At 41.8% G+C, this 21,017-nt stretch overlaps 2 protein-coding genes across 2 annotated transcripts in view; both read right to left on the bottom strand.

Moving 5' to 3' along the window:
* LOC134021090 (proprotein convertase subtilisin/kexin type 5) overlaps positions 1–21,017 on the bottom strand; it is a 401,110-nt gene that overhangs the window by 211,455 nt on the left and 168,638 nt on the right. The gene's annotated exons all lie outside the window — the stretch shown is intronic.
* On the bottom strand, positions 3,552–20,522 carry klf13 (Kruppel like factor 13). Its single transcript, XM_062461564.1, has 2 exons — positions 19,757–20,522; positions 3,552–8,014 (listed from the first exon to the last, which is right to left on the bottom strand). The coding sequence occupies exons 1-2, from the start codon at positions 20,202–20,204 to the stop codon at positions 7,698–7,700; spliced, it is 765 nt and encodes a 254-aa protein (XP_062317548.1). The 5' UTR covers positions 20,205–20,522; the 3' UTR covers positions 3,552–7,697.

Raw genomic sequence — 21,017 nt, 5'->3', positions numbered from 1 at the left:
AATTCTGTGTCTGTGTAAACTTACATGGCCAATAAACCAAATTCTGATTCTCACAGTCACGTGAACTATGGCTACAGTGTGTTCCATGCAATAAGGAAGAAATCCATTGTATTTTGCCCTTCCCATTGTTATTGCCTCACCAGTTGCCATAAATATTTGTATGGGTGCGATGAGGGATCAAGGTGTACTTCCTGTTGCTTGTGTTGCGCTGGGTCACAACTCAGGTCAGTCAGACCGTCAGGAAGGAGGGGCTTAAGTACTGCTTACATCCTGTGATCTGCCCAACAGTTTTTGTCAATGCTCCTAGGCTGAGAAAGCTAATGTCATTATTATTTGTATTATTAATATTATCAAATCATAATCAAATACAATTTTAGTTGTATAGCCCTTTTATCAAGAAATGACACAGAGAACTACACAGATCAGTTTCGTATGCAACGTTGTGCACAGTTGATCTATTTTGTTGGGTATGTTGTCTGACGTGTTCCTACTGTTTTTCACCGTCTTGACATGAAGGCGGTGCACAGTGCTGTGTCTCCTGTTGACTGACAGATAAATTCTACAACAACAAGATGTATGGGAGGAGCATTTCCTGCAAAGGAAACTGACACGTCCCTCTTAAAATGAAAATTTGAGGAAATACAGTATAACAGGCTAGACAAGTCTACTTGTGGAGGAATTTATGCTACACAGATAAGGAGCACAAACAGTCCATTGGCGCTTATTTATGAATTTATTTCCAAATGTAAACTTCACTATTTCATGCATACAAGTTATGACAACATACATTATTCAACAAATTCTGTTAATTTTCATATTTGCATAGGACATTGTCACAATATATTTTCTAACATACAAAATAAGGTCTTAAAAAGATACAGCAGAGCAACTATTGACCAGCACGACAATGTCGGTAGAATCCATGGAACTGTACAACGGTAATACTTCAGCGTAGTGATTTGGTTGATACCCAGCAGTCAAGTAGATGAGGTCATGATGTATGAACTGGCCATGGTTGAGTACAAGATATATTTTACAGAGAAAACCTGGTGCTGAGGGAGAAGATCAGCACCATGAAGTCACTACAACAGGCATTTCATGGTGATGAGCAGAAGAGAAACATAGAGGTTTCATGAAGGCAAGTTACATGAGGTAACTTGAGGTGTGGAGGACTTACACAAGGAGGAGCAAGCCCTAAGGCCTTGTCAGGCTCTTTTTCATATACACTACTATTACACTAAGAGTAGCAGGGGCTATTAACAACAATGAATGGCGCTGAACAAACATTGACTGGCTAATTACATAATGCCACAATATCCTAGAGTCTTCCACTGTGAATCTTTGGGAGAAATCACCAAAGTATTGTTTTGTTCCTCATACGGCATCTACCTCATGGATAGTCTGTCTCTAGGGTTGTCTCTGGTGTAGTCTGGTCTGTATGCTGCACAGTGCATGTTCAGGCAGTGGGGCCACAACACTTAATCACTGAAACAATAGGGATGATCAACAGCCATACCTAAAGTCAGCAACAATCCGATTTATACCTATACATTTAGCCATTTCCATATTTTTGTGTTGTTTTATCTTAAAGTAAGTTGTTTCACTGACATATCCATACTGTAGCTTCCTTTGTTCACATTAGAAAAAGACGAGGCAAGAGAAGAAAGTTACTTGTTGTCAATGAGACATGTGTTAATAAACACCTATGTGTCAACAAATATGCAGTCAATCATTACTGTCCAAAACTGGTTGGACTAACCAACCAATGGACTAACATTCATAAATTTCTTTAAGCCTTTGGTAATGACTTAAACTGAGGAAGAGCAACGTCAGGTTAGGTCTGTCTGTCTGTCTGTCTGTCTGAGCAGTCTAAGAGGCTGGTCTCCCTTACTGTTCAACCAGGTTTTTTTTTATCATGGCTGTCATACTCCATCTCAACCCTGAAAACCCCCTGAAAAAAAGCATTTGAACCCTTCACTCAACAGTTTTTTCAACACTTGGTGGGAAGACAGCTAAATTGTTTAAGGATCTAAAACAGGGGGCCAAACCTCTCGGAGAATGTCTTTACGGGAATAGCTTTCTGGTTTGACAGTCGCGGTCCACAAAATAAAATGTAAATGAAAGAATAGGGAAAGGTTGTACTGTCTGAAATGTACCGTGTGTACACAAAGTGAAACAGACTAACAGTATAATAACAAAAACATACAAAAACATGAAGCATTGGTGCATTGGTTTGACGCAAGCAGCACATTTATAACAAATCCAATTGCAATCCTTTGGAATGGTCGGGCATTCATTTGTAATAAAGATTGGTTATGTTAGAAATACCAGTAACAAACTATTTTACATTGTTCCTGTATAATACAGTAAAAATAATTAAATAACAAATGAATGCATGTCTAGGTATAATGCAAATAATGTTGACAATGAGCGGACAAGGAATATCTTAATTTAAAAACACTTCATATATAATACACAAAGTTGTTTCATCCAATCCTGTACAAACATAAAAACATCACACTTACAAAACTGTACACTAAGTCATTTTAGTTTGTATTTTGCATCCTTGAAGTTGTATAGCATTTTCATGGAATTACCACTATGCATTTGGCATACAGTAACATCTATCATGCTTTAATTTGTGATCAAGCACCGATCATGAGTCATGACACCGTCCAACAGGTGATTGAGTTCATGTCTGAAGTACGATTTTTTTAAATATTGTATTCTGTACATAGGCTACCCCACAAAATACACAAATCCTCTGTTGTAGATAAGTTAAAATGAAGCATTGGTTTAAAAAGACAAATAAACCAACAGTTAAGTTAATGGAGTTAACATTAGCCAATTCATTGGATGAATGAAAAAGATATGAAGTCAAATTACTTCTTTGGCTAGAGTTTGAACAGTGGTGACCTTTTTCAGGAAGATCAACAGTGCCTTTAGCCTGAATTAGGGATGCATGTCTGTGCCTGTGAACACAAGTCAGCTTTGTCAAGGGATATCAGAGCACTTGTCTTGTCTGATATGCTGTCATTTTGGTTGCACTGGTTCAGAGTGAAGTTTGAAAGCAACTGTTACAAAGCTCTACAGTTGAAGAAGCGTTGTATTCTGGTCTGTGTGCACCTTAAATATGTCTCCTCACAGTGTTTTGGGAAGTACTCTCTATGCTCAGGATAAAGCTGGATAATGTTTAGGTCATATTATTTTCTCAGCTCTTTTTCTCCTTCTACAGATACCCATCTACGTTTGTTGGGAGGGGAGGAAGGGTGGAGATGGGCATTCTGATGGTCTCATCTCTTGGACTGATAAGCCTGTGACAAACCTCTTTATCAAGGGACCTCTGAACCTGGCCAGCCTTTTGCCTCTTACAGACAGCTGTTTTGTTTGTACTGATTTGGTGTTCCCCACTGGCCAAAAGGCAGCGGTAAGGGGGGAAGTGGGCAGGGCGTCTGGTTCTACCTGAGAGATTGACAACAGCCAGGCTCAGGCCTAGTAAAGACAGGCTGAGAATATAACCCTCTTTCACTCCTGTCTCTGGTGATTTCTCCATGCGCTTGTGTAAGGATTGCAATTCCTTTCATGTGCAGTATGAGTACGATTTTGTTTAATATTGTATTCTGTACATAGGCTACCCCACAAAATACACAAATCCTCTGTTGTAGATAAGTTAAAATGAAGCATTGGTTTAAAAAGACAAATAAACCAACAGTTAAGTTAATGGAGTTAACATTAGCCAATTCATTGGATGAATGAAAAAGATATGAAGTCAAATTACTTCTTAGGCTAGAGTAACTCATCTTTTAAAGACAGGTATGCATTTTGGAGAAACTAAATAAAACATCAAGCATCACAGATATTGAAATTAAAATGACAAACAACTACATGACTAACTCACAATGTTGTGGTCTCTATGGTTATGAAACACTTAAGTGTTTATAGTAAATATGAGTACATTACTTCCACACATCTCTAACATGATTTAGAGGTCAGAAGATTTCCCTTTTTTTATCTTCAGGCCCTGCTTTGCCAAACCCTCCTCTTACTCCTCTTTTCTATGTATACTAGGACAAGTACAACACTTCGTCCAGATACCATCATGGAGCATTCAGTGTATTTGAAAAAAAGGGTGCCTTGTATGAAAAATGAGTAAAAAAAACTGACACAGCATAGCAAAAAAGCTACAATAACATAATGCCGTGACACTCTCAAATCAATGGTTAAAATAATATTTAAATGAAACCTGAACAAAGAAAAAGGAAAATACAACAAAATAGAGGAATAATATGTACATTTAATGATCGAAACTTGGAGTCTATAAACCCCATTCTGTAGAATTAATATGAATGTTGTTCTGCAAGTACAGTAAAACTGGACATGTATGTGTTCGATGACCTCTCATATTTCATTTCAAGTAGTTTTGGTACAGTGAAAACAAAAGAAACTTGTCTAAAACACAACGTCCAGAGATCTACAGTTGCCTGTGCATGTCAATGATAATGCGCAAAGATGGATAGACTAGATTTACCACCATCTTGTATTTGATCTCAGTATAATAGTAGGAGCTCTGTATAAATCCATTGACACTACAGGACGGAAGGTATTTCAAAGGGGCGTTCCACAGGGAACATCTCCATTGCACCGGTGTCTTCTAGACAGACTGGGTTGGAGGTACTGAAGGTACAAGCAAACAGGAAAGGGCTTGGTCTGCTCTGAGGTCTTTGTGTCACCAGTGTTTGTTAACCACTGACCAGCAGTGACGATTAAGCACTCAAGAGCACCAGAAAGGCTGGTAGATGCTGTATCCGTGCACTGACTAATAACTGATTAAAATAGGCAAACAGTCCAAATTTGCCCTGCTGACTTTGACCCTGAGGTAAATGTGCAGATTAGGATTAATACAATTATTAATGTACCCTGTTTGACAAGGAAGTGACAGTCTCGCAACAATAGGATGTGTTTCTTTATATGTATGTGCTGTACAATAGAATTTAAGACCTTCTAGACAACAGTAAAATGTTCACTTTAAAATGCATCACAGGAATTCAATATGTTGAAATAATTGTGCTACAAACCAAGGTAACTAAATAGCAGGTAAAAATAACAAAATAGTGTGATGGGAAAAATATGCAGAAACTTGCACAATGGATTTGGAACTGAGACAGCTAACTAGAATGAGACATTCCTGCTCACATAGTCTTTCACTGGGAGCTGGCAGTTGAACAATGGCATTCAAAGTGTCATCTTGCAGCTTGGAAACTATTTAAATTAATCTTCAAGTGAGTGTCCCATTGAACATGCCCATTAATTTGATCTAAATAAGGGATGTTTTCTTTCTGAAGGATGTGATAGAGCGGGATATTATGTGTTCCTTTTTTCAGAGACTGGAGAGACCAGCCCAGTAGGGAGACCCAGGGACAAGGCCTGCTATTCAGAGTCCTACACCTGCTTCTTTGGCTGAAAAACTCTATACCCATATACCCATCTACCAGTCTGGCTACCAGTCTGCTAGGTCTAATTTACAGAGAAAAAAGGGCTTAGGGAGCATATATGACAGAGGGATGGGGGATATAGGACAAGGGTACTGCATTTTGAATGGTCACATGAGAGATGGGTAGAATTCTAGGCACGTTAAAGGGAGTAGGATGAGATCATTCTCTACCCTAGTGATTCAGCATCAAGAGTACACGTGTATAACATGGACTGACAGAGTTTGGACAGTGGTGACCTTTTTCAGGAAGATCAACAGTGCCTTTAGCCTGAATTAGGGATGCATGTCTGTGCCTGTGAACACAAGTCAGCTTTGTCAAGGGATATCAGAGCACTTAATCTTGTCTGATATGCTGTCATTTTGGTTGCACTGGTTCAGAGTGAAGTTTGAAAGCAACTGTTACAAAGCTCTACAGTTGAAGAAGCGTTGTATTCTGGTCTGTGTGCACCTTAAATATGTCTCCTCACAGTGTTTTGGGAAGTACTCTCTATGCTCAGGATAAAGCTGGATAATGTTTAGGTCATATTATTTTCTCAGCTCTTTTTCTCCTTCTACAGATACCCATCTACGTTTGTTGGGAGGGGAGGAAGGGTGGAGATGGGCATTCTGATGGTCTCATCTCTTGGACTGATAAGCCTGTGACAAACCTCTTTATCAAGGGACCTCTGAACCTGGCCAGCCTTTTGCCTCTTACAGACAGCTGTTTTGTTTATACTGATCTGGTGTTCCCCACTGGCCAAAACCCATCCCTGCTTTGACCTGGCCCGGCATGCTCTGTAACACCCTGGCCTACATGTATCCGCTGGTGGTCAGGTTAGGGGCCTCATTGTGGTTTGAGTGCTGTGGGCTCTGCGCTGTTCTCGCTTTCTCTGCCTCAACTGATAGGCAAGTAGAGCCAGCCAGGCAAGGAATATTCCAAAGGAATGGCATTTTGCCACTCCTCCTGTGGGCTATGAATAGCTGCCTGTGGGATGCAGACGTTTCCTCTGTGGAGGGCCACGCCAGGCAGCGGTAAGGGGGGAAGTGGGCAGGGCGTCTGGTTCTACCTGAGAGATTGACAACAGCCAGGCTCAGGCCTAGTAAAGACAGGCTGAGAATATAACCCTCTTTCACTCCTGTCTCTGGTGATTTCTCCATGCGCTTGTGTAAGGGTTGCAATTCCTTTCATGTGCAGTATGAGTCCCTTTCTCTGTATTATTGTGTGAAATATTAGTGTTGATCACTGCACAGTGCTTTTTAAAGAAACAGTTGCTTTGAAACTAGATTTTCTCCATTTTTGTGTGTGTTGGGGGGAATTCTTTTTTTTATTTATTTTTTATGTGAGTGTTCCAGCACTCACTGTTATCTTCTCATTGCTGGTTGACTTCAATTATGCATGACATCATTTGTCGATTTGATTTGAACCTTTAGAAATCAAATCAGTTCAAATGGCAGAACACAGAGCTAAAGAACTTGGGGATATTCTTGTTTGCAGGAGATATTAAGCACACATCTTTTCCATTGTCACAACACAATGCCATTTCATCTGAGTTCCATCCTCACCATTTTAACTATATCTTTCTACAGAAAGGCAGGAAACACATTGAGTTATAATGACTTTGAGACTGGACCTATTTCTCCTAAAGGTGAATAACTAAAGGAAAGAGTGCAAATCTTGTTGAGTGTAAGGCTGCTTAATGTACGTTTCTCTTCATTGTGTTCATTCTTGCAAGCTAACGAGGCCATCCCTGAGCAGGGCGCAAAATTCAACCTCTGTTGAATTTCAGAGTAAAGTGATGCTTGTATTGTGCAGTCAAGGTGAGTACTTAGAAGAAGCAACTATCTTCAGTCCTGAGGTGTATGTGTATACCTCTTCCCATCACCCGTTTCTACTAAAATGATTCAATCGGCCTGTCAGTCTGTTTTTTTAGATTTTTGTTCTTCTAAACCTTAGATGAAAAAGAGAAATACAACACAAGGGACAACTTGCCATGGCCAGTAGCTAGAAAAATACAGACATATTGTACAGGATGTGAATATTGCCATCTGGGAAAGGCATTACCTTAGGATAAAACAAGGAATTGCACTACAACAAGCAGTTATGTACATTATAGTACACCACAGCAAGAGCGGGATTAGCAAAGGGGCGTTGCTAACGACTGTGCAACACGGGTGCTATGAGGAGAAGACAGGCCTCGGGAGCAAGAGGCGGAAAGTGCGTCTGGGTTTAAGGCGAGTTGGCTGGGCTGAGGGTGGGACTGAGGGTGGGGCTGGAGGCATCGGAGCGGCTGTAGTCGCTAAGCGATCCAGGACACGTGGCACTGCTACCGGCCCCTCCATGAGACCTTTTCAGCATGCCAGGCTGGAAATTCGAGTGACGGCGAGCATGTTTCATCAGATGGTCACTGCGCATGAAGCGCTTGTCGCAGAGTGGGCATCCAAATTTTTTTTCCCCCGTATGCGTGCGGTAGTGGCGTGCCAGTTCATCCGAACGGGCAAACTTCTTGCTGCAGTCTGGCCAGGTGCAGGGGAAAGGACGCTCACCTACAATACAGGAGGAAAGGAGAATCAGCTGTCAGTATTTACTCATCACTAATAAAGAAATATATTAATATTGTTTAAACGTGAACAGATTAGAGGGTCGACCATTTACTTATAACTGTGAAAGACTAATTGGCCTAAAAGGAGCTGAAAGAAACCTCACTTCTCTGCTACATGCCAAACAAGAACAGTTAGATATGTTTTTCCTTCAATGGATCATGAAACCGGTAGACAAAATGCCACACAGTCTAGCTTTAATGACTGCTTACAGCAGAAATAAGTTTTCCATGGAGGGTGTTTAAGAGCTGACAAGTCATGAACACTGCCAGGCATTGCTAACAGTAATTATCAGAGACTAGCCCAAGCCAGCTGAACAAGACTGTGCAGTTTTTTGACCTTCTCTATCTCTTGCCAACAGATAGCCAAGTTATAAACTGTTAAAGTCCTACTGTTCTCTGAGTTTACCTGCAGACCTTGGGGAATTATAATAAGGGTGCATATTTACACATAAAGTCCAATCACTTAATCTGTTACATGAACACTTAAATTCACATTGGGGGAGAAAGTTGCCATTTTAGCTCAAAACCATCTGTCTTCCTTATCTTGGCTCACCATCATCAAACTAAGCAACCGTGCTATCAAAATGATGGCTTGAACAATGTGGCTTTCTTTCAGATGTTATTAAATGGAAGACATGTTGTAGGAGGAATCTGTCATCAACGCCACACAAACACAAATTATGTGTTGGGAAAGTGACACAAAGGGCCTCAACTGAATCTTGTTTTTTTTTTTTTTTCCCAGAACACTGATTTTGCGCTTTAGGAACCATACACAGTTTAATTAGCTACACTCCAGATGCTAATAGTTCCCCTGCCCATGTTCCAACATAGATCTGTGACTGTACGCTTAGGAAATTATACCCTTCCCCCTCCATGGGAAATAAAAGTAGGCTTTGACACAAATGTATCCAAAACCAGATGGTCCTATATATCTTGGTGTGGTTTCCTAAGATTTTCATGTGGTTTGAGTCTAAATCCAGTATACTGCATTCAATGGCCAATACAGCTAATACAGTATTCCCTTTAGTTCCGTCTCAGTGATTTTCTGCCTGACAATAGCTAACCCAGCATTCTAATTTTACCAACGTTAAGGCAGTATTTGCTGCACTTTGACTCTACAGCAGTACTGTTTACTGATGCTGCAGGAAGTATGGCTTTTATAATGTTCCTTTTGGGATAGGATCTCTGGATCTGCCTAACAGAGAATGTCAGAGAAATAAAATAAAAATAAACGGAAAGGAGAGCTAGAAGTTTATACAGTAACTGGGATGACGGAGTACTGTTGCACATGTGGGCAAAGTCTGCCAAACTGCTATCTTTTCTTTGTGGTTTACCTGTGGGTAACTTCAAAAGACTCTTAGTACCTGATGCCAGTACTATATAAACAAAACAGCAACTCTGCGATCAGTAGGGGGGGGGGTTCCCTTTCCCCTCCTGGTTACCAAAGCAGACAGACTCCAGACATGGCAAGTCTAGACAGCTCCAGTCTGCATCCTGGGCTAAGGCATCTCACCTCATCTCCAGACAGACTCACTGGGCTCACTGAGCCCAACAGCACCCAGCCCACCTCTCCTCCCTTCCTCCCAGGACGGGGTGCATACACGCTACGTGCACATATGGGCATTGACACACACGTACGCACATCTCACACATGCCTGCAAACTCATAAAAATAAAAAAAACTCACCCTATATAGCAGTTTCACATGAAACACACCCCCTCCCATGCCCTGTTCCCTTTCTCAAAGTAGAACAAATACACAAAGAAAAAAACATTCTCAAGCCATAGGGTTAGGGTTATTTTTTTCTCATACACAGATACAATGCACATATAAAAACAAAAAGGGCATGCTTTTTAAACCTTTTTTAAAACATCCTGGATTGAACCTCTTCTGAGCATATACAAAAATAGACTAAATCTAAGATTAGCTTGTAGTTCCTAAAGCTACAGAGGGAAGATTGGTTTTACTATGTAGGCCTTCTCTCAGCAGTGTCTGATTTTGTGTCTTATTAAGAAGAGAAACAGCTTGGAGTGGCTGGACAGGACACTACAAAGTGAGTTATGGACTGAAATGTAGAGCTGTGCTCTGCAAGCTGCAGTGTAAAAGATCCAACAACATCAATATTTCACTGTGCACTAGAGAGCTGAGAAACTCAGGCTCTGCTACTCCACAACAGTTATGCAGACATAGTAGAAGCGTCAGGAAACCAACAGCAGTCCACTGAGGACTGACTACACTTAGAATTGCACTGATCTGAAGTAGGAGAAGAACCCTGCCCCACCCCCATCACATAATAGCGTGTGTTGTTTTCTTAAGAAATGTAATGAAAGCACTAACATTCAATTGCAGAGCATGAAGACACAACGCTTTCAATAACACCAGGCAAGGGGTCTCTGGTTAGTGCCATCCATCCAATCAGAGGAAGCAACAGGGAGGCTTGGAAAACGAACACTTTGTTCTCGAGGGTAGACAAAGGTAGAGGCTGCCCCTCAACAGTGGGATGGTATCACACACTCTAGCATTCAGCGTCATTCAGTCATCCCTCCACATCTCCATGAAAGAGTGAATCTTGTCAGCCACTCCCTGCACCCCTCTGATTTCAGTTCCAAAGCCATCCCGCCACAGCAACGTGGCATCTGTAACACCGGAGACTCTGATTGGATGGTCGGTATATCTAGCCGCAGGGTGGCGCGTGGCCTTTCTCAGAACGGGTGAGAGCGGGGATGGAGTGTGGTGGGGAGTAATTAGGACACTTTCCTCTAACGAACACAGTGACCCAGTTAGCCGGAGAGTGAGTTACATCATGCCTGCTCACTGTACCTTCCCTAAGCACTAGCACTCGTGTCTCCCCTCTGGGGCGATGAGATTATGTCACAGGTGCTCATGTTATACAACTGTTCTCTTTGGGGCCACTGGGTGGGTCAGTAAATATAATGCTTATCCTTGGTTCTCTCTTTCTCCCTCTCTCGATCCTTCTTGTGAATGTTTGTCCTATGAATCTGAGTTTGCCCAGAGATGAAAAGGGGTTGGGAATCTGAAAGAATCTGGTGAATTTGGGAGATGATATTAGTGTTTGACGTGAGCAGCAGTAGATCCAAGAATCTACAACAATCACCTGTTCCATGAACAGATACCAGCATCTCAAGGCAAGGCAGATAACATTCCTTCTGTTTTCTCAGCCATAGGCCACTAGCAAACTATTTATTATCTCCTTTCTTCCTTATTTGTTCTTTCTCTCTCTTTCTTTATTCTTGACATGTGAAAATGCAAGCTAAGGATGGTCCTGATGATACTACTACTCAAGTTCACATTCAAGTCACTTGAATTGTATCCTTATTCAGAGGTCTTTCACAGAAATTTGCTCTGAAAGTATCAGAAGCAACTGACTAATGTAACATTGTTAGAGACTAACTGCAAACTCCAAACATTTAACACTTGTCTTATCTTCGGGTCATTGTGACCCCCCGACGTGTTGCGACAACTTTACCTCATATAAAAATAAAGTGAAGCATTTTCTTTTAACCGTGGGGCTGTCTCACACCCCCCCACAGCGAAGATAAAAAAAAAAAAAAAAAAACTTTTTATTTGTTTTTGTATTGGGTAAAGTTGTCGCTGCACAACGATGGGTCGTTCGTTGTGACCCGAAGGCAGCACAAGGGTTAAAAGCCGTATGTCTTTTCTCACTATATGGAGGAACTTGAGACATCATAATATGTAAGAGGGTGGGTCAGGTTGAATGTTCTGAGACATTTATCAGAGCTCATCAGATCTAGAGTACCTCTGGCTCAGGACTGACTCAGGGACAGACCTGGGAAACATTAGACCAGAGGGGCACCACAAACTGCAATGGTAGAACTCACCAGAGGGCTGAAATTCACTGTCTGTTAACGGCAGACTGTGGCCTGAGGCCAGCCAGTCAACCGCGGGCCTCCACACAGGGCTATAATAAAATGACTGCAGTCAAGACCCTCATCACCCTGCCCACTAGAGCAGGGTTTCCTCCATGACATCACCGCTGGCCTACTCATGCTTGGCATTATGGGTTTGGATAGGGTTAAGATCTCACCTAACAGTGCAGGCTCCACCCTGCTTAGAATATACTGCCTTCTAAGGGATATAAACTTGAACACGTGTGTGGCAAGAAATAAACATACAATTAGAATTGTAGTTATTCTTTTCAGCAGTGTTCAGAATACTCAACTGTAATCACAAACAAATATACAGTACAACCCCCTTTTGAGCAAAAATAACACCAAAGACTTAAGAGACTGTGTGTGATCTAAGAACAATTACTTGTTTGCTTTGAAATATATCATGGAGTTGAAAATAACTGTGCGTGCAGATGCACATCTTAGCATAAGAGATGGAGGAAGTGCAGCAACACTGAGAGAACCACTCTGTTTGAAAAGGCTTTCATCACACAGCCCCTTTCGGAGTCTGACTTATTATCATTTGGTGCTAGATACAAATGGTTTCAGAATTTCAGTCATATGTGAGTCAGACGTTTGTCATCAAGACTGGTTGGGGCTTGTGGAGTGAAAGTTCTCAAACAAGGGGCAGTACAAAGCATTCTCACTTACTGTCTTTACATAGAGAACCTTTCTAGACCCTGAATGACATGTTACACCTTGTGGGCCAATAGTCGTCAGGCTGTGCACAATGGTAGCAGCAACACTAGTCATCAGGAGAACCTTCACATTGTAATGCCTTTCAAATAAGAACCATGCAAGCTAACCGTAACTCACCCCCACCCGCTCTGCAGGGCAATTGACATAGAGCTACCACGGGATCCGCACATACTCCGACATACATTATTACATCCCCTTGTCTCTGGGTGTGTGTGTGTGTGTGGGGGGGGGGGGGTTGAAATACATTGACCATCTCACCACTATTGCCTCAATTAGATAGTGGCCCAACCTTTCACAACTTTGGGGGTTAGGTAAAATGGCCAGCAGTCGTGTGTTAGCCCAGACAAATCTTTTTAACCTTGGTTAACTAAAGGCCGCAATATGCTTCTCCGACTCCGTTTACGGATGGGCGGGCTTACGGATACGGACGGATACAGACCATAGGCGGAAATCCCTGGGGGGACAGGGGGACACGACCCCTCCATTCTGGGAAAAATATGATTTGTCCCCCCCAATAAATCACCGTAAACATAAAGAAATGTAAATAATATTAATTATATACATTTAACATATTACAATGTGTTACAGCAGTAATTTTGGTGTCCCCCTCAGGAATTGCTCTTGAGAAAATGTGATATAATTGTCCCCCCCAAAATTGATAGCAGATTTTCGCCACTGATACGGACGGATAAACTGCGTTTATGGTTCTCCGTAGGCTGTGGGTGCTGAAAACAATTCACCGCCAGAAGAGTAGGTGGTGCAACGGTTGTTTGTAAGTCGTCGTCGAGTGTTTATTTACCTAGGTTATCGAGAAGTCGGAGCAAATTTACAAATTAGCCGTTTCATCAATAAAATATGCACATTTTCAGCAACTACACTGCCCATTTCTCGTCACATTTTAATTCAGATGCTGATTTACATGTACTGTTTAGCTGAAATATGAATTGTAAAAACTTACAGCAATGGCGGTAAAAGGATTCTGTTCGTCCTGTTTATCACGGCAACCCCGGCCTTGACGCAAGCGGTTCTTAATACTGACCAATCACAGCCAAGGGGGTATCCGTAAGTATCCGAAATTACAACGGATAGTTAGAAAATTCAGGAGGTGCACGTCGAGCTCCGAGAGGGCGTTCCCCGTAGAGGAGGGCGTTCCCATGTGTCCGTTTTTGGGAAAACGGAGAAGCATATATCGGCCTTAAGGGTAAAGAAACAACTGCAGCCAATAGAGGATGTTTACGTCTACAGAAGGATTGGCACTGGTAGGTGGGGGCAGAGATACCCTATCATCCATGACTCAAGTCACAGAGGCTGTACACATGAAGAGATCTCCCCTCGGCTCAGTATCAAGCCAAAATCCCTCACCCCGACACACAGTGGAATCGCAAGGCCATAGCTACATTTGGGTAAGATAGCAACCATTGAAGGCGGAAAGCTATCTTAAAAACATCTTGCGTCATCCTCATAGACTGGAATCTCCCCCAGGGCGTTGACTGCTGCTGTTCATCTCTCTCCCTTGACCACACCCTACAGCACACATGCTGCCAAGATCTGCCCCAGTCTGATTGATCACAAGGCAGAGATTAACACACCTAACACACCACGGTGAATGTAAATAGACCTGCTAAAGACAGGAGGCCATATCTGCCGAGAGTTACACATATCTGTTAGCCAGTTCTCACTATTTCAACCCATGGCTGGATGCAGTTCGGGTTCAGGCGTTATCAGGGTGACGCTTTCTCTCTTTCTGTAGGACTGTCACCACTCTGAACACACTTATGAGATGGCCTACAGATGCAGCTAAATGAATGACCTACATCCATGCAGGGCATTGACAGCGGCAAGAATATCCCTACATCTGCCCCCACCCCCACTATGCTGCTGTACAGTACGTTCCCACTCCTGGCCCCATCCTCCCTGAGCAGTAGACCTCCGGCATTGCGTGAGAGATGCGGGTGGTGGCTTTTGTGGTGGAGAGGTGAAGTATGCCAAGCCATGGCAGTTCTAGATCCTTCTCTTCCTGCGTGGGGTAATCGACACCGGACTGCTGACAGTGGCTGGGGATAGACCTCAGAACACGCAAACCCTCAGCCCGGTTGTTATTCCCTGCATTTTAGCAGGCTTGAGAACAGAGGGCGGGGCTGAGGGAAAAATGTACAAGAGTGGCTTTTATAAGACTTCTCCAAAGATAACTAAAGAATACATGAGCTCTGTGGTCCATTGAAATTTTCTTAGCAAACCCAAAGCCTTACAAAGGTCTTTCAGTGCAGGCTGCACAAATGCCTATCTATGATTGGTTTCTTAATCACAGCCACATACAGCAGAAGTGCAGGTACATCTACTAAGTAATAGTGTAGTAAATATAGTAGAAAGAGTGGAGCTGGAAGGGGGTGACCCTGTGCTGGAGGCTCATCAGTCCATGGGTCAGGAGCTCAAAGGAAAAACACAGGCAGTTCTGACCCATAGGATTAGAGCAGTCGAGTTACCAGTACCTGTTTGGTTTTATTTACATCCCAAGTAGATCAAGTAGATTGCGCTAATACCTCATTTCTTTATGGCAAACCAGGAGTTACACATGAACTTTATGGACTTAACATTACCAAAAGTTACCTTGAGATGAACCATACAATTCCAAATAATTCTCCAAAGACTCAGCCAACTAAACTGTCAGATGGCTGAGCTACATTAGGGAGTTGGGCTATTAATCAGAAGGTTGCCAGTTCGATTCCTGGCCGTGGCAAATGACGTTGTGTCCTTGGGCAAGGCACATCACCCTACTTGCCTCTGGGAGAATGTCCCTGTACTTACTGTAAGTCGCTCTGGATAAGAGTGTCTGCTAAATGACTAAATGTAAATGTTTGAAATGACCAAATGTCTGTCTTAGTTTACAACATAATGGATCATTACACTCATAGCCTTATGAAACCTAAAGACCTAGTACAGTCTACACCCTAGATGTGTCAGTATTAAGAGCTGAAGAAATTATGACAACAGATGGTTCAGAATAATGATCATATGAAACAAAAATAGACAGGGAACCAGTCAGTCTCAGAGCCATGGTCAGGGTGGAGGAGGGACAGCAACAGATCCTCCTCCCTTCACCCTCCCGCCACCTCATTCCTGCCTGGCCAGGCACATTCCATTTATCCTGCACTTGCTGTGTAATAAGCCCAAAACGTAACTACTGGAAGGTATGCGTGCTGCATTTGGGATACTTTCATGTGGTAAAATGTCTCAATAAAGAATTATTATTCTTCCAAAGAATTACAAGTATGTGTGTGTAATTGAGTACATTTGAAATGCCAATGAAGCTATGAAATAACAGTCTGTTGCCAGGTGGTGGTCGGTTTAAGGATTTAGGGGCCCTCTATGACCACAACACAATACCAGAGGTACCCCAGTGAAGCACAAAGGATAGGACCTAGACAAAAAATGAAGCCAACTGTAAAATATGTCACTCGGGCTTTTATATGAGAGGAATATTGTCCCCATTCCTCCCGGTGATTTGTGGTGTTTTGTGCCTTGTGCACTGACAAGAAGGCCTTTTGTGAGGCCCAGCTATGGGGGGCACAGAAGGTTCATGTTGTTCCTTAAAAAAAGAGAGAGCCAAGCAGAGTAATGAAGATCAACTGAGAAGTGCAGTAAGACACTTCACACTAGAATAGGACATCATCACCACATCACATCACCAGTAGGGATGTTACATTAGAATCAAGGTCAAATAAGTCAAATCCACTAATACCAAGCAAATATGTTATGCCTCAAATTATCTTCTCATTAGAATAAGTTGTTTAAAGGCCTTTGTATGACATTGTGGAATCACTGCTTCTTCTTAGAATACTTCTTGGTTCCAGGTAACACTACTAACTACTAAGTTAAGAATCCTGTACATTATTGTGGTTTCATTTTCCCTGGCATATGCCATTGTAGGGAAACCCCACCTCTCCATTCCAGGAGATCAGACAAAGCTGTCAGCTGACCCATAACCTCAACCTGCTGCAGTTCCCCACCCATTTAACTACAGAATGAGCAACAGTACATCTTCATGTGTTTTCAAATATCCTCTATGCTCCACCTCATTTACCCTACTTATCTAAAACAAAAGAAAAATACATAATTCTCTTTCTATAATACCACAGGAGACATGCTTTGTTTCATGTTTCATCCTAAACAACCAACTGTATGACCCCTTTCCCCCAACATAGTTATAGGTTAGGTACATGTAAGGCATCTCATTGCCTGTTGTAACTGTAAGGATCCCATTATGAAGTTGTACAGTTAACAGATTAAATTTTGAGCATAGACTGGTTAGCTCGAACCTCTGACAGCATTATTAAACTAACATGCAGAAATACAGTTTACAGGGCAACATCACGGGTCAGCCAATCAGATAAATTAGATAACGAGTATGCTATTTGACTTTGACAATGAGGAGTTATCAGTAGAAGTAAAGACACCAGTTTAGTGGTTAGGAAAAGCAGAATACCTTATGTAACCAAATTTGATTATCAGTGAGGGCAAAGTGAATAGAAAGACACATAATCAGGTAAAGACTACAGTCCACAGAAGCCTAACATCTCCCTGTAACTGCAATGAAAAACACTTCTCTAAAGATGTGGTCTGAACTCACTGCTTGACCTGTTCTAGATAAGTCAAAACAGTTAACGCCTCTTACATGCCATTTGTTTTCATGTCAAAGCTTATCTTTAACTAGTGCTTAAACAGCAGTTTTTCTATATGTATGTTCTGCCAAACTGACTAAAATGTTGTTCCTGTTGTACCCTGACAAATTATATACCACAGATCTTTAAAGAGGGTGGAGTTTGGGGATTTCAAAAGTCAAATAAGGACTCCTGCTTTCTGGCCCTCTGTTCTCAAAGACTGCGTTCCCCCATCAATTTCTGTACAAAGGTGGTGTTGGCTAAAATGATCGGTTCACTCTCTGCTCAGCTAGTTGGGGCTGAAAGGAAGCGTGCTGAGTGCGGGGGAAAGGCACTCTGGGACACTGCAGGTTGGCTGAAGAAGGGCAGCTGAACTCAGATGACCCACATTCTCTGATTACCCAAACAAAAGAGCAGGAACACTCATGAAACAAACCAATCGTGAGCAAGAGACTGTAGAACGCCCCAATAGAAAGACATATGGGCAAGACTCAGAGACAAGCAATTAATCAAGGCATTCTTCACATTCCAAAAGGAAAATACATTCATATAATAATGGGGGACCTTTAAATGTGATGATCCCTGACAGATTTTACCTTGTTTTGATATTGATTAAATGTCTTCAATCTGAGCGTGATAATTCAGTATGCAGTCATTTAAAAGGGATTTATAAAAAAAAAAAAATTATTTTGTGACCCTCAGACACAAAGGCTGTGAGTGTCTTACACTGAGAGACTGTCATTGCAGTTTTCTGTAACATAAAAACATGTATATAGTTCATGTAATAGATCAATTGTCCTTCCGATAATACGAAGAGACTTCTTATACTCCCAAACACTGATATAGCATCACACAGTGCCTTTCTACGTGTGTCTGTATTATTCCCTCAATTTCAGTAGGTGTGTCTTTGCAGTAGCCATAGCACACATTTACATACTGTGTACTATGGTTTAATCTGGAACTATTTGCTTTACATGGAACCTTTTGTTTATTTTTTATTTTCTTTCATCTTTACAAATGATCCTATGTAGTGTATGTACTTTTTAAAGTGTAGTATCACAGCAAATGTATGAAACGTTACAAAACATATTCACATTTTTAAATGTATTTACAAATAACCTTAGGGGAGTCAGGTGGCTGAGTGGTGAGGGAATCGGGCTAGTAATCCGAAGGTTGCCAGTTCGATTCCCGGTCATGCCAACTGACGTTGTGTCCTTGGGCAAGGCACTTCACCCTACTTGCCTCGGGGAGATGTCCCTGTACTTACTGTAAGTCGCTTTGGATAAGAGCGTCTGCTAAATGACTAAATGTAAATGTAACCTTAACGAGCTTGAAGACAAAGTATTTGATTGGGTATAAGAATACGTGTGGACCTGAACAATGTCACCGCACTGGAATGTAGGCTATTACGGTAAATAGAGAAAATGCAGTTGAGTTTATACTTAAATGTGTACTGAGGTGAACTATGCATTGGATCTTTCTCTTCCTCACGTCTGCGCTCAACTAGCTGAGTCTGTTACTGGCCAGATCAGTTGGCAGACTGTCTAGTGGGGGTGTGGCACTTCACAACAAAGACTTTCAAGCAGACAGGAAAACTATTACCAACAAACTTGTACGTTTAGGTGTTAATGTTTCAATTTGTGCATCAACAATGTATCGGGAACGTTTCGAGAGAGCGAATACCTAATGTTGGTATGTGGATATCCCTGCTTTCAGTTGATGCATCGTGACGGTACAACAACTTGTCAGATTTAACAATACTGCATGCTGATGTATGTCCGGTATGCACTTTTGAACAACAAAAAGTGACCAATCATTGGGTCAGTTAAGTTTGTCCATGGTCATACAGACCAAAGGTTGCCAGTGCTTCGCAGGTTTCTTGTATTTAGCTTATGTGTGCAAACAAAACAAGTTTGTTTCTGCACTGCAGTCGGGGTAATACGCCCTGAAAGAGGAGATGAATATCAAGCCAAAGGGGGAAGGGGAGAACTAGTTTCCGACAAAGGCTGGGTGCTTTGAGTGGGCGTGGTAGTATTTGTGACACCCTCCCCCATATCAAATTAAGAGTATTTTGCTAGAACAAGTTTTGTTAGTTGAACAAAACTTGTTCTAGCACACTCATAGATTGGACAATTTGACAAATTAAGATGTTTCTTAAAGTTGTTAAGAAACATCTTAATTTGTCAAATTGTCCAATCTATGAGTGTGAAAATGATCACAAGAATCCATGTAATCTATGTGTCAGTGTGGGCGACACTGACACATCGACATCAATGTGCTATAACTTGATATATATATATATATATATATATAAAATAAAGGAAATTCTGCAGTAGAATTGAGAAAAAAAGAAAATGGTTCCTTAAAGTATTTTGTACATTTCGTTCCAGTGACACTGACCTGTATGTGTCCTTAGGTGAGCTTTGAGGTGGGATGATTTCCCATAAACTTTTTCACACCCTGAATAATGGCATTTGTGCTTTTTCTGGGGTGATTCGTGCTCAATTCGACCTCTCAATCGTTTGCCTCTTTGTTTGAGCGTAGGGTCGGAGATGGTGGTAGGTGTGGCAGAGTTTCCATCATCTTTCGTTATATTCGGTGGCGCTAGGCTTTCCTCCTTTATTTTTGCCTGATCGGCGAAATTGTTGGGGGTTTGCTGGTTGAAATCCGCCAAAATTCTAGCCACCACAAAGAGAGAGGAATTGTCTTTTACCAAAGGTTCTTTAATCTCCTCTCCGTTCCTGGGAGCAGTCGCAGTTTCTGGTTTTATCTCTCTATTCCCTTTAGGGCCATGGACAATTGCACGACTGGACATGGAAACAAGGCACTCTGCTGCAAAGTGATCCATTCCGTAATAGAAACAGTCCCTACGTTTCTAAGACATTCAAAGAAAAAATTGTCGGCCTATTATAAGAACTTGTTCCGTGGTTCCCTTTGTGTGATGCTGATTAGGTCGCTCTCATAAGAGGACTATGAGATCTTACCGGCTTTCTAACAATATCAACATCTCACTGGGAAACGTTAAAAACAAAAATGTAAACAGACAAAACAAGAGGATCTCTCTTTAACGAAATTCTGCAGGTAATAATAAACCGGAAAACTTGCTTGTAACTCCCATTGCGGCTGCTATATTCTCTACAGTATAGTGACTGTCTACTGAGGACCAGTTCTTGCCGACTGTATCCATGCTGGGGGCGTGTCGACCGGTAGCATTTGGCAGCGTCGTCAGGGAAGCTGCCTTTTCATTGGATATCGCTTGGCCCTAAATGAACCTGCCTACCCTCTCCCAACTTCAGACAATAACTTGAAAGTTTAGATTACTCGAAATGTGAAACGTCAGTATTTTACATAGTTACAATTATTCATGATGTCAAATTTGTCCAAATTAAACTGAGAACATTTAGGCTTTATGACTGAATTTTGATAAGAAAACCGTACAGCCATGATTTACATTAGTACATTTACATTTTTACATTTGGTCAATTAGCAGACGCTCTTATCCACAGCGACCAGTGGTGTAGTGGTAAAAATAGAGGTGGGTAAACTATGAATTTTATTATTTATTTATTTACAGGGTCGTCAAGCACCCCCCCCCCCCCCCCCTCACGCATTGACCGTGAGACACACGCATTACAAAAAACCGTTGCGCCACCTACTCTTC

This window comes from Osmerus eperlanus, chromosome 5 (genome assembly GCF_963692335.1).
Source record: "Osmerus eperlanus chromosome 5, fOsmEpe2.1, whole genome shotgun sequence".
Lineage (NCBI taxonomy): Eukaryota > Metazoa > Chordata > Actinopteri > Osmeriformes > Osmeridae > Osmerus > Osmerus eperlanus.
Note: the sequence above shows the minus strand (reverse complement) of the source record. Positions and strands in the feature narration are given on the sequence as shown.

Excerpts from the sequence above, each read along its gene's own strand:
- klf13 (XM_062461564.1), bottom strand. The coding sequence starts at position 20,204 with ATGGATCACTTTGCAGCAGAGTGCCTTGTTTCCATGTCCAGTCGTGCA. Across the intron at positions 8,015-19,756 it reads TCACCTAAGGACACATACAG|GTGAGCGTCCTTTCCCCTGC; the intron begins GTCAGTGTCACT and ends CCTGTATTGTAG.